The sequence below is a fragment of the Colius striatus genome, chromosome 1, assembly GCF_028858725.1.
Source record: "Colius striatus isolate bColStr4 chromosome 1, bColStr4.1.hap1, whole genome shotgun sequence".
In the NCBI taxonomy this organism is placed as follows: Eukaryota; Metazoa; Chordata; class Aves; order Coliiformes; family Coliidae; genus Colius; species Colius striatus.
The window spans coordinates 74,664,669-74,679,874 of record NC_084759.1 but is presented as its reverse complement, the minus strand read 5'-3'; the positions used below and the strand labels follow the sequence as shown (position 1 = coordinate 74,679,874).

General features: G+C 40.2%; 1 protein-coding gene across 2 annotated transcripts in view; it reads right to left on the bottom strand.

Annotated features, from left to right (window-relative positions):
- The window catches only part of SHROOM2 (shroom family member 2), a 122,336-nt gene that overhangs the window by 31,455 nt on the left and 75,675 nt on the right, over positions 1-15,206 (bottom strand). Inside the window, exons 3-5 of one of the 2 annotated variants that reach the window (XM_061998701.1) lie at positions 13,060-13,191; positions 5,148-7,794; positions 3,127-3,230 (exon numbers count right to left, since the gene is read on the bottom strand). In XM_061998701.1, coding sequence (XP_061854685.1) covers positions 3,127-3,230; positions 5,148-7,794; positions 13,060-13,191 — 2,883 coding nt within the window. Of the gene's footprint in view, positions 1-3,126; positions 3,231-5,147; positions 7,795-12,834; positions 12,881-13,059; positions 13,192-15,206 lie in introns of those variants that run through there. The other variant, XM_061998711.1, reaches the window with a different exon arrangement.

Here is a 15,206-nt window from a genome sequence, read left to right as displayed (position 1 = left end):
AGTCATCCTGTTGACCTACACTTGACATGCACATGCTCTTCTTACTTCACACCTATTAAATATTGACAGACCTTCTGGGGCTTGTGATCTCATAAATACTTTTTCACTTTTGGAAATTATGTCATTTTCATATATATTCCAGAAACAAATAATATAAATACAAGTTAAATTTTCTTAAAAAGCAAATAAAAGCAATTGCTGTGAGCATCTCTAGTAGATAGCCATCTTCAGATTTAAAATTAACCAAAGCACTATTCTTTTGACACAGTCTGACTTTTCTGTGTGTTGTGTCATCCTGCAGGAAGCTACAGACACAGAGTACACATTTTCCTCTTCAATCTTTTCAAGAGCTATGTTGGTTTAGAAATTGTGGAGACTTCTATATGGAAGTTAATTATATAACCAGCATATTTCATTTGACAAATACAGAAAGTGAGATATGTTTAAAAAGGGATAGATGTTACATCTGTAAAAAGTTAAGCTTTTGTATGTAATGTGAAATAGAAAGAAAAATACCATTGTCAGATGATTGTATGTGCTCCTCTTAAGTTCACAAGAATGGTTTGGCTCTTGCATAAGGGGTGATAATGGCAACTACAGACCACTGTGTCCTTTTCCTAGAAAAATAATACTCCAAGCTATTAAATACTGCAGTTTGGGAAAAAGATGCTGTAGCTTTTCTACAGCGGTAGATGAAACAACCTGAATTCATTGGGAGAACTCAGTAAGCTCAGAGGAGAAAAAAACAGCTCAAAGAAGAAAGAAATTCACAAATTATTACTTAATAATAATAAATACGGTAGCAAAATGAACCAGTAGCAAAAGGTCCAGGAGAAAAAAAACCTGCTTATCATGCACTTTTGGGGTTTGTTGTTTTTTGAACCATTTGCTATTACAGTACTCTGAATCCTTTTTCATTCTAGATTCAGTGCATTAGAGACTCACATTTCTCCTGAAAATAATGAGGGAAATTGTGACAGTAAACATCCCAAGTTTATTTAAAACCCAAAGTGTTGATTTTTGGGGTTTTTTTGGCCAGACAACTGTACAGGTGGGTGGGCAAAGGCATCCTGTAACATTGGGCAGCTTCTAACCCAGAAAAGGCACTCATGGATTCCACAGCTGGCTCTTAGCTTGGGTCCCTGCATGTCTAACCCACACAAATGCTTAAGGGCTGCCCCTGTATCAGGCACGGTCACGCCAGCTTTGGTAGTACAAAAGCAACTGTAACACTCAGGCCACAACTGCGCAAAATAAGGGCCATCAGCAACATAATCCAAATCCGAATTTTCAAATGAAGTATTAAATGTGGTCACAAGAAGCTCTTAGGCTTGGTTAATATTCGTGTTCTAGAATGTACCACAGATTATGCAGATTTGCTAGCCATTTGCAGATTGCTAGCTTTTAAAAGTAGGAAATGAAAATGCCTTTAGGGCAGCTCAAAAATGGTAAAATCAATTCAAATCACGATGAGTCCAGTTTCTCTCGAGCACAAGAATGTCTTATTAAAAAACAAAAAAAAGAGCATGTGGAAATACATATCCTTTCCCATAGGATAGTCATTCGTCATCATGCAGTTGTAGTTTGTAACACAGGAATTAAATGCCCAAATGAGAGATTTTATTTGTATAGTTTTTTTTCAGGATGGAAAACATATACAGCCCTTTGCATAACACAAGTGCTGATGGAAAGACTGCAAAATAGACTTATTTTACAAAACCTGCTATAATGCAGTAAAATGGCCATGTACTACATCTGAAATAGTATGTCAAAATTGGCTTCAGCTTAAAAAAAAAAAAGTTATTGCAGCTGGTGCCCAGTCATGTGATTTTCATGGATTCCGTGATATAAAGCAAGAATTGTGCTGCACAAACACTACTAACATGCTGGCGTAGGAGTATTATTCACAATGCTTTTGTGACTAGGGTTCAGCATTGGTGGATGGAAATCATTTTACTTGTCCAGGGATGCTGTCTGCCTACAGCAGCACGTCTGCTCACGGCTGATTGTGCTGCTGCCTCCCTCCTCTCCCTCCCCTCCAGCCCAATCGCCCTTCCATGCGCGTGCGCAGACATTCACACCCTCATGGGTTATTCATTTTGAAATCACTACTGTAAGTACAAAGGGCTACAAAGAATTAGAAAAACAGCAGATGGTGTCTTCAGCTGGGCCATAAGCAATGCAAAATACGACCGCATAAAAACACAAATAACCCCTGATTTTTCACAAGCTTTTACGGTCACGACTAGAGCATGTGTTTGCTACAGTTCATAATTTTCTCTCCCGTTAAGAGAGATTAATACCACTTACAGAACAGAGGAAAGCCTGTAGAAGTTATTTTTCCTATACACGTGTTTCTTCTGTTACAAAAGCGGAGCTATGACACCTGGCCACAGCAGCGTGTGCACAATCTCAGTTCAGCCGCTCCAGCGGCTGCAGGATCAGCGAATGCCAAAAGTACTGCTGATGTTACAATGGCTCCCAGCAAACGGCAGGGCAGCCCTCTGCATGCTAGATATTCATGGGCTTTAACTGCATTGTGCATACAGTCATACTCTTGGAGAAAAGGTCTGAAAACACTGTACGGTTTAATTAAAACGCGAATTAACAGAGAAATGCAGAGCCGACCAAATGGGAAAGCAACTTTTGGTGATTTCTGTTCATGTACTACTTTCTGTAATAAAGGCACAATTAGAGAAAAGTCTGATTTACAGCACTGCTGTGTTCCAGTAGCATGCTGCCTTTGCCAAGGATAATACTGGAAAACTCTTCTGTGAAACCTCAAGCATTCCTACCCGCTCCCCCCCGCCAAAAACCTGTAACTGATAAATATGAAGACTATCTGAACTGTTTCATGCACACAAATAAGAATCATCTGCCTCCAAACAAACTAAAATACACTCAACACTTGAGAATTTCTTCAAGCTCACCCTAGAGTCTCCATAAATTTAAGTCCAAACATTAATTCTATCATGCATGTTGAAGTATGTGGGGAGAGGGAAGGAAACGAGAAAAAGGCATTGCAAAAACTCTGAAAGCATCACAGCAAAACTCCCAGTTTGGGTCAGAAGAAGATCAGATTTGTCAAAAGAAATCACTTAAAGCCAGAAATTAAGAAATACGTACCTTACAGTGCAGTTTCTTTCATCCAGATCGTTAACTTTAGAGAAAATACGCTCCCCATCTTCCTTTAAATCTTCTGTTTGTCTCCTTACTTCAACCGAGGCTTCCTAGAAGTGGTTTATAGCACAAATAAGACACCAAGTCATCATGTTTCAGACTCCCAAAAAAAATCTATGATTATGGAACCTCTTATTTGTGGGTTTGCTCTGTTTGAGTATACATGAAGTCAACAGCATACCATGTCTTAAGCTTGTTTGGTTTTAAGTGGTACAGTATGCTATGTGACCTCTTGTGCAGCACTATCAACCTGGCTGGGTTCAAGTTGCCACTCTGCTTTGCTGATCTCCAGAAGAGCTTAACATTTATATAAATCTTCGCAACTTCCATTTGGCAAAGAGGGGAAAAAAAAATGGCAAAGAAGTCGGAGCTGCTCACATTTTAGAAAAGGCAAGTACGCACGAGCTTCTGAATCCTCGAGCACGTACTGGAGCTTCTCAGTAAAACACACAACATCGCTGTTTTATTATCTCACTATCTTCAAACAACCCCGCCCAAAGTGTAGCTTTGCATTACAAACACTGAGCCTACAGGAAATTTAATTGTGCATTAGCACTGGAATCACCTGAATCATATATGCAAGAGAATGTTTTTATTTACTTCAGTTTGCTGTAAGCATCTTCAATGCAATTATCACCATATTTTCCAGGTGCCTAAACAGGTGTCTGCTTTTTGCCCCAGGAGGCCTATACTGAACTTAAAGGCACTGACTAATAAACTAGAAATGCATACATGGAATAGATTATATCATGATTTTTCTGCTGGGTAGGCAATTATTTCATAACTTAGTTAATTTAATTTTCAAAATAACTTCCAGGTGAGTATTTCCAGTGCTCGGAATCTCTACCCTAGTAAATTATCCGCATAGTTCAGTCTGCACAGAGTTCAAAAATAACTTTTGCAAAATTTAAAAGACATAAAACACCTAAAAGAGTCCATAACTTCTAGAGATCAACACATTTAGTTTCTTTTTGAGCTACTCTCATTCTGCTCCCTGTATATACAAACACACACACACAGAGGTGCTCTGTGAATAAGTGTGTACATTGTTTTTACCAAGAGGAAAGCAAAGGAAAAAAATACACAACTGCATTGTCTCAGTTATTTTCTTACATAAGGTGAAGTTCAAGACAGGTTGAACACACTATGACTCCTCATACATATCAGGGGATCTTGCAGAAGCTCGAACAACATTTTTTAAACAGAGAACTTAAGAGACTTGGTTTCTCTGTTTGCTTCCCCTGCCACCTGCCAACCATTCTCTGGACCTGGTCAGTTAAAAATTAACTTAATATTTACTCTCAAGTTGAACAGACATTTGGCATCTCCCTAAGGAATACATTTATACATCTTAAATCAAGAGAACTGACATGAAATAAAACACTAAGAAGTTTCATTTATTGCTCAAGTGTAGCTATAATATTAACAGGCATATTTTTAATCTCCAAGCCTTATTAGGCAGAAATCTTGTCCTATGTAGCTTTTGCTTCGAGCAAGTTAAGAAAAGAGGAAATCCATGGAAAATTCTTACACCATTAACAAAACTGGACAAAAGTGGCTATTTCCCCTTGGAACATAGTTTCAGAGAACTGGAAGCCTTAAAATGAGGAATGCAGTCACATTAAATAAGAATGTGAAGATTGTTTCGATCCTCCCATACCTCTACTGTGAAAAAGAGGGTATTATCAAATCAAAAAGGTTTTCTTCCAACTGGTAACAACATACAAGAAATTACATGATCCGATTGCTCTTTGCCACACTCAGTTCCTGTGCAATGCAAACTTTGATCATCCTTTACTTCTGAGAACTACCTGTAACAATTATTTCCTTAATCACTAAAAGCAAACACCTACTACATTGTGTTCCCAAAGTAGAAATTTTCATTTAAATTATTTCTTTTCCCCTCCACCACTCTCTTGCCCCGCTGCCTCAGGCAATTTAAAGGATAATGCAAAAAACATTTGTACCTGTTTGTAGAAATCAGTAGAAGGGGATGATCTAGACCTCTCGTGAGTGTACTGGGTTTTCTCAGGTTCGTGGCCTGCATCAAGAATATTATCAGCTGAATGGTACCTTCCTGAGCTCCTCGGCTCTATCGGCTTCCGCTGCTCCTTCCATGACGCCTGATACTCTGCAAAAGTTCCCAGACGCTGCGGCTGTTCAGGTTTCACAATCCTATCGGTAGCCTTACTGCTGCTACTATAGTGGATGTTGTCTTTTGAAGCACGTGCACTTTCAAGTCCAATGGAGGCTGCCCGACCTCTTCTCTCATACCAAGACTCCTCTCCTTCTTGTCCACCGTGAGCTTTCCTATCTGGCCTCTCAGGTTGTCCCTCGGCTAGACTGTGGGGAGCTGGTTTCTGAGCCGATTTCCTATATGCAGGCTTACTTGTTTCTTCAAAAAACTTCCACCTGTCTGCAAATGTGCCCAGGGCTTCCTCGGATGTATTTGGATGGCAATGAGCGTGGCACTCATCCTCTGACATTCCCACCTCATTAATCTTCTCTGGTTCAGAATAAGACTTCAGTTTTTGCTCTGCTGTGAACCTCTTCCTGCCTCCGATGCGGGAAACGTGATGAGTGCCACTCCCATTAGGGTTTTGTTTAGTTTGTGTAGCCTCGAGGAATCCAGACACATCTTCAGAAACTGAAGCTGGTAATGAAGAGTTGTAACTACCACTTTTCCGCTCGGGTGACCTGGGGAGATATTCAGCAGGGCTGGGCTCCAAGTCCCGACGTCTGAAGGATGTTGCCCTCAGAACCCTGGCCTGTGCTTCCTTGAGGTGATCTTTGTAGGTGCTGTTAAAGTTAGTCTCTGGGGAGGTGGTGACATTTTCTGCTGAATCTGGCTTCCAGGTCTCACTGCACTCCTCTGTTTCAGATGACCCTACTAATGTAGCAGTGCTTCTACTTTTCTGCAGCTTCGCTCTTCTCATTTGGATCTCATTTCTCAGGGTTGTTGCAAAACGATCACTCCTTCGTGCCTGTTTAGACAAGTGAGTGTCAAATGGGACCTGTCGCTCTGTTACTGCTTCTGAGCTGTTGTCAGACTGTTTTTTCCCTTCCTGAGTTAAGGAGTGCAACATCGGGGTCTTCTGAGGAGAAATCTTGCTACTCTCATCTTTTCCCCACCTAAAATCTTTCTGAGCAGATCTGTTTTCAACGGTAAAGACACAGCCCTTTACATACTCCTGTTGACCGTACCTTGCTTCGCTCTCCTCAGAGCTGCTCTCAAAGTTTTTCTTTTGTCCAGACTTTTCGATACGATTGGCTTTTTTAGCTCCTTCTGCTACAGCACACCTAACTTCCCCCTCTCTGTCCACTGGGTAATGACTACTGTTCTCACCCCCTTTCAGCGAAGATTCAACAGATTGTTGAGGTAGATAATATTTTGGTTTTTGGACCACTGTGACAACTGCAGGATTTTCATGAGGTTCAGGCAATACATCAGTCCCCACTGCAGGTTTCCAGTTGTCGTCCTTGAGTTGTAGTGGCTTTGAGCTTCCCTGAGCAGGCTGTTTTACTGTCACGCAGTAATAGCGACTCTGTCCAGTGCTGTCCACCTTCTGTTCGGCAGCACTGTTTAAAGAAGAGGAAGTGCTGAGCACATTTGCTTGGTTTGGATTATAGCCATGAAAAGGATCTGTAGGTAACTCCTGAATGCCACTATAGGACAGATAATGTTGCTGATCTTTAGGCATAGCTAAGATTCTTGCGTTGTGAAAAAAAGTGCTTTCATCACTGTACTGGTGCTGGTGGTGGTAACTGTAAGCAGGCTGTGCAAACCGAACATCAGTGCTGGACAAGGACGACTGCAGTTTGTTTCCAGTTCCTGCATTACTATTGTACCTTTCAACACTTGAAGAAAAAGCATGTTCTGAGCTGAGATCAGGTTTATAATTTGAGCTGCTGACCCTTCTGTCACACACTCGGGAGGGCCACCGCTGCTGCTCCACAGTTTCCAAGTTCCAGTCACTTCTGGGCTGAGACCGGTTCAGGGCTGTAAAGTGCTGCGTGCTGGCTCCCTCTGAGTACATAGGGCCATGAGCTTTCTCATGGCCTTTGGTAGCAGCAAAGCTGTCGCTACGAAGAGGTGGTGGTGGAGGGGGCGGAGATGAAGACTTCTTCTTATCAGGAACATACCAGACAGGTCCAAAACTGGATCTTCCAGAGCTAGAGAGCTTGCCATCAGAGTGTTCCTCTATTCTAGGGCTTCTGTTGTTCTCGTAGTGGATCGAAGCAGGCAAATACCCAGGTTTGTCCTCTATCCCGTTGTTGTCATTCAAGAACTGGCCAGACTTGTTTCCATGCTTAGCAGTCTCCCAGGGGCCTACTTTGTATAGCATATTCTCTGTCGAAGAAGTGTCTGCATTGGATAGAGTGTGGTCAGGTGTGCTAGAACTCGTGGAGAAAGACCCGTAGGCTGAATCCCGCTTGCTTTGGCTCCCTAGATGATCGATGCTACTATTAGACCTTGCAGAAGAAAGTCTACCATACTGGGATACTTGTGGAGTGTGCTCCCAGCTGTCCATACTTCCCAAAGAGCTGAACTGGTCAGAAGTGCGATGTAGACTTGACTGATCCCATGAGTTTGACAGGTCATGAGAAGAACAACTATGGTAGAAAACAAACAAAAAGCCTCAGAATAAATATACGAGTCAAAAAAATGGCACAACATAAATATAAACATATGGTCACCAATTTTATTAACATTGGTTAAGATCCATCTGTACAGCAGTTACTCATGACAAATGATGTCATAAAATTGGAAGTTTGAACACAAAGTCATCTTTATAATCTACCACTGATTCAAAGCCTGAAACCTTAATAATCAACTTAATTTACCTTTCCAAGTTAAATTTTCCACATTTATTTTCCTGAAGGCTACCCTCTCACTCTAAAAAATTGTTGATTTTGCTGACTTTATTTTTAGACAAATTCAGTTCAAGCTCCACCAGGTCCCTCTTTCCCAGGACAAATATCGACTTAGTTTTCAGTTTGTTTTCCAGGCACCGCAATTCTTCCAAATACCAAATGCATGTACTTCCCTGTCCATCTATTGTAATCTCATTCTAAGCTTGACAGGTCCTTAAAATTATTCCATGGTCCTGCTTATCCAAACCTGCATGTCAGCTTAACATTTTAATTTCTAAATGGAGGTTCACTAAAAACATTAGCCTCAAATGCCACACCATTTTCGTTCTGAGCCTTCATGTGCACCTCATCAATGTGGTTTCACACCACTCTCCAGTTGACACTTGTACAACAATGTCATTCAGTTCCACCCAGTTCCACAATACTGTCAGGAAAATATGAAGGGGAGGTGCCAAAGCAATGCACGTGCTGCATGGCCAGAACTAAACTTCTGACCTTTCTTCAAGAATCCTTACTGCCACTAGTTCTTCTCTGACAATCCTTCCTCTACAGGAATGTTTTTCACATTCTACTTCCTCTGGATCATTTGCCTAGGACACTATTTCAAAATCTTGCCGCTTCTGCTGTTTTCCTATCTGATCAGTTCTGTTTTGTTTTCTTTTCTTTCTTTTCTTTCACAGAATCCATCTCCTGTCAATGTAACACACTGATGCAGAGACAGTCTTTCAAATTATTCTCATCACATCTCCTTGTTTGAACTTCACTGGCAGCACCTTCTGCTTTTACATACCAAATTCAAATTCTTGCCCTCGCATGCAAAGAGCCCCTTGATAGAAATTCCAGATTTATTCCACTTCCCTGTAGCTACAATTATATGAAGCATCTATCAAATTTTATGCAGTAAAGAAACCCATGAAAGTTAGCAATGAAGTTAGACTCATCCACATAAAGAATGCAAAGAGTGATACACATCTTTCTTCTGTAAAAAATATTGCAAAGGTCAATGCAACACTTTTCTGGAATTCAGTAAGAATTGCTTCTCTCCGTCTTCCCCATTGCTATAGCCTTTATAACATTTTTATACAACATAGTCAAAAGCAATTTATGTGAAATAAGAGGAGGTATATTTTGTGCTTGCTTTCTAAAAGCATTTTATTAACAAAATGAACTAGTATTTTCCTCATCTTGTGGGTTTTTTGTTCTTTCGTTCTTTCCTTTCCAAAATTTTAAAACATCTTGCTGAATACTTAGAAGTGTCTTGTCTACTTAGGCAGACACTGGGGCCGATGTTAAAATGCATCTTGCTCATTGTTAAGATCTCCTTGTCAATGAAGAATGTAAGCCAGATATTGCTATGTGTTGTGGATATTCCCCCCCCACCCCCATACTAAGGAGATACTTGGCATCGATTAAATTAAAGATAACACTTGTGGAGGAAAGCTTCTATTTACAAGTCTCATGTAGATGTGCTGGTATCAAATGTAAAGCCAGAGGTCATCAGCCCTGCTAAAAAAGCTTAGTGGAAATTCAGCAGATGCTTCAAAGAAGGGCGAGAGAAGTTTCTGATGGTGTGTTAGTGCAAAGCATGGCCTCTTGTGGTCCTTAACTGTGGGACAATCCTCCCATGAACCATGACATGGGTGAGGGTCTCAAAGCCATTTCTCTGTTCAAGCCTGGCATCCCAAGATATCCTTCTCTCAATGGCTGTTTTAGAGTGGATTCAGAAAAGCACCCACACTGCTAGTCAAAGTCTGTCAGGTGAAGCCCAGAAACACTGTCTACAAACACCATCCTTGGCACTTTGCGCAATAAGCACTCCCTCAATCCTGGGCATAAACGTCTGCTTCTGGGCCCTCCTAGAAATGACATAATCTCAGACCACATTCAGACTGTACAGGATTACAGACCAGTTGTAACTGACCCTAACTGCCCCAAAACTCAGTTTAAGCATGCCTTCTCAAATCATACCTGGCCTTATATCCACACCTGTAAGGCTGGAACAAAGTAGCAGAGGTTGCTGGTTTCCGCTGTGCATCCAGGGCCACAAAGAAAAAAGGACCATAAGGTCCTCTTTTATAGTATATTCTACCGGAAGAAAATGCCGAATCTAAACTTTCAGCAATTAGGATAGTTCATATCCACACCTCCCATAAAAATGCATTGTGCCTTAGTTTAGGACAGGGTAGGAAAAAAAGTCTGTATCCATGTTAAGATAGGACCTTCTGTGAAAAAGATAGCAGAAGACTCAGAGGGAAATGAAGGCACCAAAAGCTTACAAAGTCTAACTCTCTGCCCTTTCTAAGAGGCATCTAGACCTGGGCTAGTGGTCCTGAGATAGCTTACTGCTCTTGAATGAAAGTCATATGATAAAAAATATGCATATAGTGGTGGATGTGAAGAACTGAGCTCCAGAACTACCTTCTCTCTTGTCTGCACTGGTACATTCTCTTCTGATCTGTCTGTCTTCCCCTAGCTTCATGTACCTTTTCAAAGGTCCAAATTAAGTAGGTTGGCAAAAAGCAACCAAAAAAAAGTACAAAACCCAAATCAAATCAAATTCTCCATAGCCTAATCTACCTAGGTAGTAAGGACAATTTTCAGAGAGTTGTTTTGTCCAGTTGTGCCCCACCTCTAACAAGACAAATAGTCCAGGTATATCCTGCTTGAACGCAGCAAAAGCAAAAGCATCTCCTCCTGGCTGAGCTTTCTATGTTTGACAAGTAATTTAATGCTTGCAGAGGGAATGTAGACAGGCACATTCAGAAAATATTTCAGACTGTGAATAAATACCAGTCTCAGATGCTCAGCGCAAGGAGAGACAAGAAATTCCAGAAATGGCCCAAAGATGGGATCCCTGGGCTAGAAATATCCCCTCCTCAGGTAATCTTATCTCTTTGAATATTGCTGCTTTCAGCTACTGATTGCTGTGCCTCTCATTCACCCTGGGGCTTAAAGTAAAGAGTGCAAGAGTGCTTCTCGGTTTTGTGAATTATACTTGGAAAGTGGGGAATCCCTGAATCCCCTTCTCTGAGGAGCAAGCCCAAAGTACCCCCTCTCTGCAAGTGGGATTCTCAAAATACCCAAATCCTAAGGCTGGTACTCTGGGAAGAAGGAGTCTTCAGCAGCCACAGCCTGAAGTTAAGTTCTGTCACTCAAACTGTCTTGGGGAAGCAGACACCAGGACTCACAGATCTCCCAAATACATCATCTGTGAGGTGGGCAGCTCCATCATTCAGGGATTTCAGAATGGCAGTGCCCTGGGGACCCTAGTATTAGACTGTGCTAAAGCCATTAAATCTTTCAGCAGCATCTGAAAAAGCAGAATTTGCCATTTTTGTTAATTTTGATGTCTACCAGCAGTTGCTGCCATTTCTGATATGTGGGAGGAAGAGGATTGCTCTATTCTGTCCTTCTTTTGCCTCTACACCCATAATTTCCTGCCGAAAGCTCATTTTGAACTGGCCTTGGACCAAATTAGGGTGTTTTTTTTCCTCTCCTTTTTCAGCATTGTGATTTGCCCAGCTTCTATCAAATCACATTGCGAGACATATGCCTTGCAGTATTTTACTTTCACAAGGTACAGTGACAACAATTAGGAAGAGCAGGATGCATATATTGATTTACAGCTCAGTCAGAAGACTCAGCAGACAGAAAACAGAAATAGTCTTGAGTTAGCTTTGCAACCAGAAACTCTTATGAAGTTTTTAGAAACAAAATTCAGAGATTTTTATATACAAGGATTTTTATTGTCTTCAAAGCTATACACCTAATTCAGTTCATCTACACAAAACAGAAATACAGTATAAAACAGCAGCAGCTGAAGACTGGAGAAATATAATATGCTAAGTCTTCTACTAATGAAGTTATAAAATGCATTTTAAAAAACTTTATGCCTAAATGTTAGCATCCATAATTTATTCAAGGGCAGATAGCAAGTGATTTAAAAACAGTAGGGAGCTTCCAAAAAAAAAAAAAAATCCAATGTAAAAACAATTGTAAAAATTATATGGAAAATATAATACAATTCTAAAGTATTAATGTTATTCAGTTTTAATTACTACAATAAATTACTACAATAAATTAACATCAATGATGGAGAATGTATAGCAGTAAGTATAGAAAACACAAGCCTGCTTTCCAAACTGAGACTGCATACCAGATTCATTCTCTTTAATGTTCAGTGTAATTATGGCCCAATGAGGACTAAGGGAAAAAAAAAAAACAGGCAACAAAACAAAACCCCAACAACTAACTAACCCCCTCCTTCCCAAATCATCATGAAAATACTGAAGAATGTCTCCTATGAGCAGGAAACAAACAAGAACCTGTAATGAGACATAAACAGACACTACCTAGAAGTTTAAAGTTTCACAACTGCTCAGGTAGCAGCCCTTCTCCCCTAGTGTTGAATGAGACCTAACAAATATTAAGGCCCTTTAAATAAGAAGTGAAAAGTCATCAATCTTATTCTCTCTTTACACAAGCAAGAGCACAGTTGTAGGGAAGATTAGATTACCGAAAGACAGTTCAACTAATAAAAATCAGCAATACCTTCAAGTCCAACAGTAAAACACTCTGCACTCTTCTTTTTGGAAAAGGCTTTTTAATACTCTGAAACAGTATTTTTCACTTTCTTCTCTCTTTACTATTTCACTTGAACTATGTTACTTTTGATGGTTTCTTTTTCATATCAAGGTTTAGGATTTTACCATTTTACACCAAAAGGAAATGCAGAGCAAGAAACACAACTTTTGACTGCCTTTAAAGCTAGTTTCTTACCTTCCAATTACATGCACATATTACATACTGTTTCTGAAATCCACTCATCCGTATGTGAAACTTCCCATGCTCCCCCTTCAAGCACTGAAAGGACAGGCACTACTAAAAGAACATATAATGCAACAATTCTGCATTTGTGGTTTTAAAACACGCTGAACGACACGACCTACCTCGTTATTGTCTCACTACTGGAGCTTAATGAGTGTAACTTAAGCAGAGACTCACCTTGCATGATAGCGCGAGTGCCAGGAAGTGGAGGCATTGGACAAAGAAAGGTGTGACGTGGCTGTCTCAGGTTGACTTTCTGTAAATTTGGTTGCATGCCAGGAGTGAGGCCTGCAGGCTAGGTCATTTCTTCTGAAAACGAGAGAGGCAGAGTATGTGAGTTTAATCCAAACAATTTGGTGAGGTATCACACAGCAAGACATTTACCAGGGCAGCAGTCAAATGCTATGTAGATCAGACAGAGGCATAATGATTTTAAATGATGGCAAACAAGACAACTTCTACATGCATGTCAGATTTGAAAAGACACTAGCAGTCCTTTAAAATGCTCAAGATGCAGTCAAACATCAATACTCTCCAAAGGCTGTGCTTGGTTTGGTTTTGGGGTTTTTTTTCTATTTATTTTGGGGGTGGGGTGGTTTTTATGAGGAGTGGAGACAGGCAGATGAATTTCAAATTAATTTTAAAGTACCTGACACATACCCAGAGCTTTAACAGTTAAAGCTAATGACTTATGACTCTTTTTTACAACATGACAACAGCATAGGGTTTTGGCAACAATTTACTGTAGGTATGTGCTTATGGGAGGAGGTGGGAAGACAAGAGTCAATGACAGGAAGGAATAAAGCCTAGTACATAGCTTCGTGCAAGTTAGTAAGAGTGATATAACTAATAATTTTAACTTCAGTCAAGTTCTGCTTTAGCTCTTGAAATGTTTGTCACCCCAGGTAGGCAGGCATGGTTTTTTTTGTTTATTTGTTTTGCAGTGTGGGCTTTTTTGTAAAGAATATAATTAAGACATAGTTCAGCAATTCATCTAAGTCCCCAGATATCTACTTGGATATCACCTCGAAATGTATGTGGTCATATAACTGAAGATATCCTTTCTAAGAAGTACAACAGTAAGTTGTCAGAGCTTTGTACCATATACACCTTTCTGCAAAACTGCTCTACATTCCTCAGCCCCTTCCTTCTGTTCAAGAATTAGTAACAACAGCTTGCGCTTCCTTACAAGGTCCTTCCAAGGACTTGCTGTTTGTAACATCTCTTGTCATTCATGAAATAAATGCACTCTTTTTTTCCCCCTCAGTGTTGAATAAGCCCTCTGAGTGGAATTCAGCTACATCTGTTTCAGTGAGTAGACGCTGAGCACAGGCCATTTGTCTAGACCCTCTCAGTTGCTCAGTAATGAAGCAGGAACTCCTCAAGGGAAATTCATCCTTCTCGTATCTTTGGCTCATCCTAAATTTACAATTTAGACAAGGTATAAGGTGAGACAAAGCCCATCCTTACAAGTCATAGTCTGCAACAAAGGTTTATAGGGCCCTAGCTCTTGAGGCACTTTTTAAAAAATGCATTTATGTATGTCATGTCTGTATTTATGAAGTTTATTAATGCAATCTGAAGTAATTTGTCAAAGTCACGAAAGTAATTTGCAAAGCTGAGGAAGTGTTGCCTGTTTTCAACCTGATCACTAAAGGTAGTTCTACATTTTTCTACCCATTATATATTTTTATAAATTTGGGTTATCAGACAGCCACTCGATTTAGAGAATAAAACTAACAGCCATTATAAACCCAGTGTCTTCAGAACAGGTCGAATTTGAGTACATGGAGGGTTTTTTTTGCAGTACATTCAGGAAGATCTGATTAATTCAATCATGAATTGCCTTTCCAAAGTCTGCATGCAGGATCACAAAAAGAGAATAATAATCCTACAGGGAAGCTGTAATTTCACTAAGAACTGTAGCATCATTACTGCCACTAAAAAAACAAGTAATTGTTCCCATAAACAAAAGCCTACTCTTCCCAGCATGACAAAAGAGAGAACAGTTAAGCAGAGCATCACTATGTTGTTTTTTCTTGGTAGGAGATACAAAATTCAGAGAGTGAACAGAGAAATCCCAATACTCTCAGAGCAAACAAGCACAAAAGATTCTTCTCAGCCTTGCGCTGATGGGCTTCAGATGGTTCTTGTGTACTCCAAGGGCTCCAGATGTGGAAAAAAAGTCCTTCCACTGTTGAGCTGCACAAAACATCAAAGAGGTTTTTTCTCCCCAACTGCTGACCTCTAATGGTACTGATATCAGCTTGGAAAATCACAAATACCTATTTGAGGAAAATTCAGTAGACTTCCTAGGCATCAAT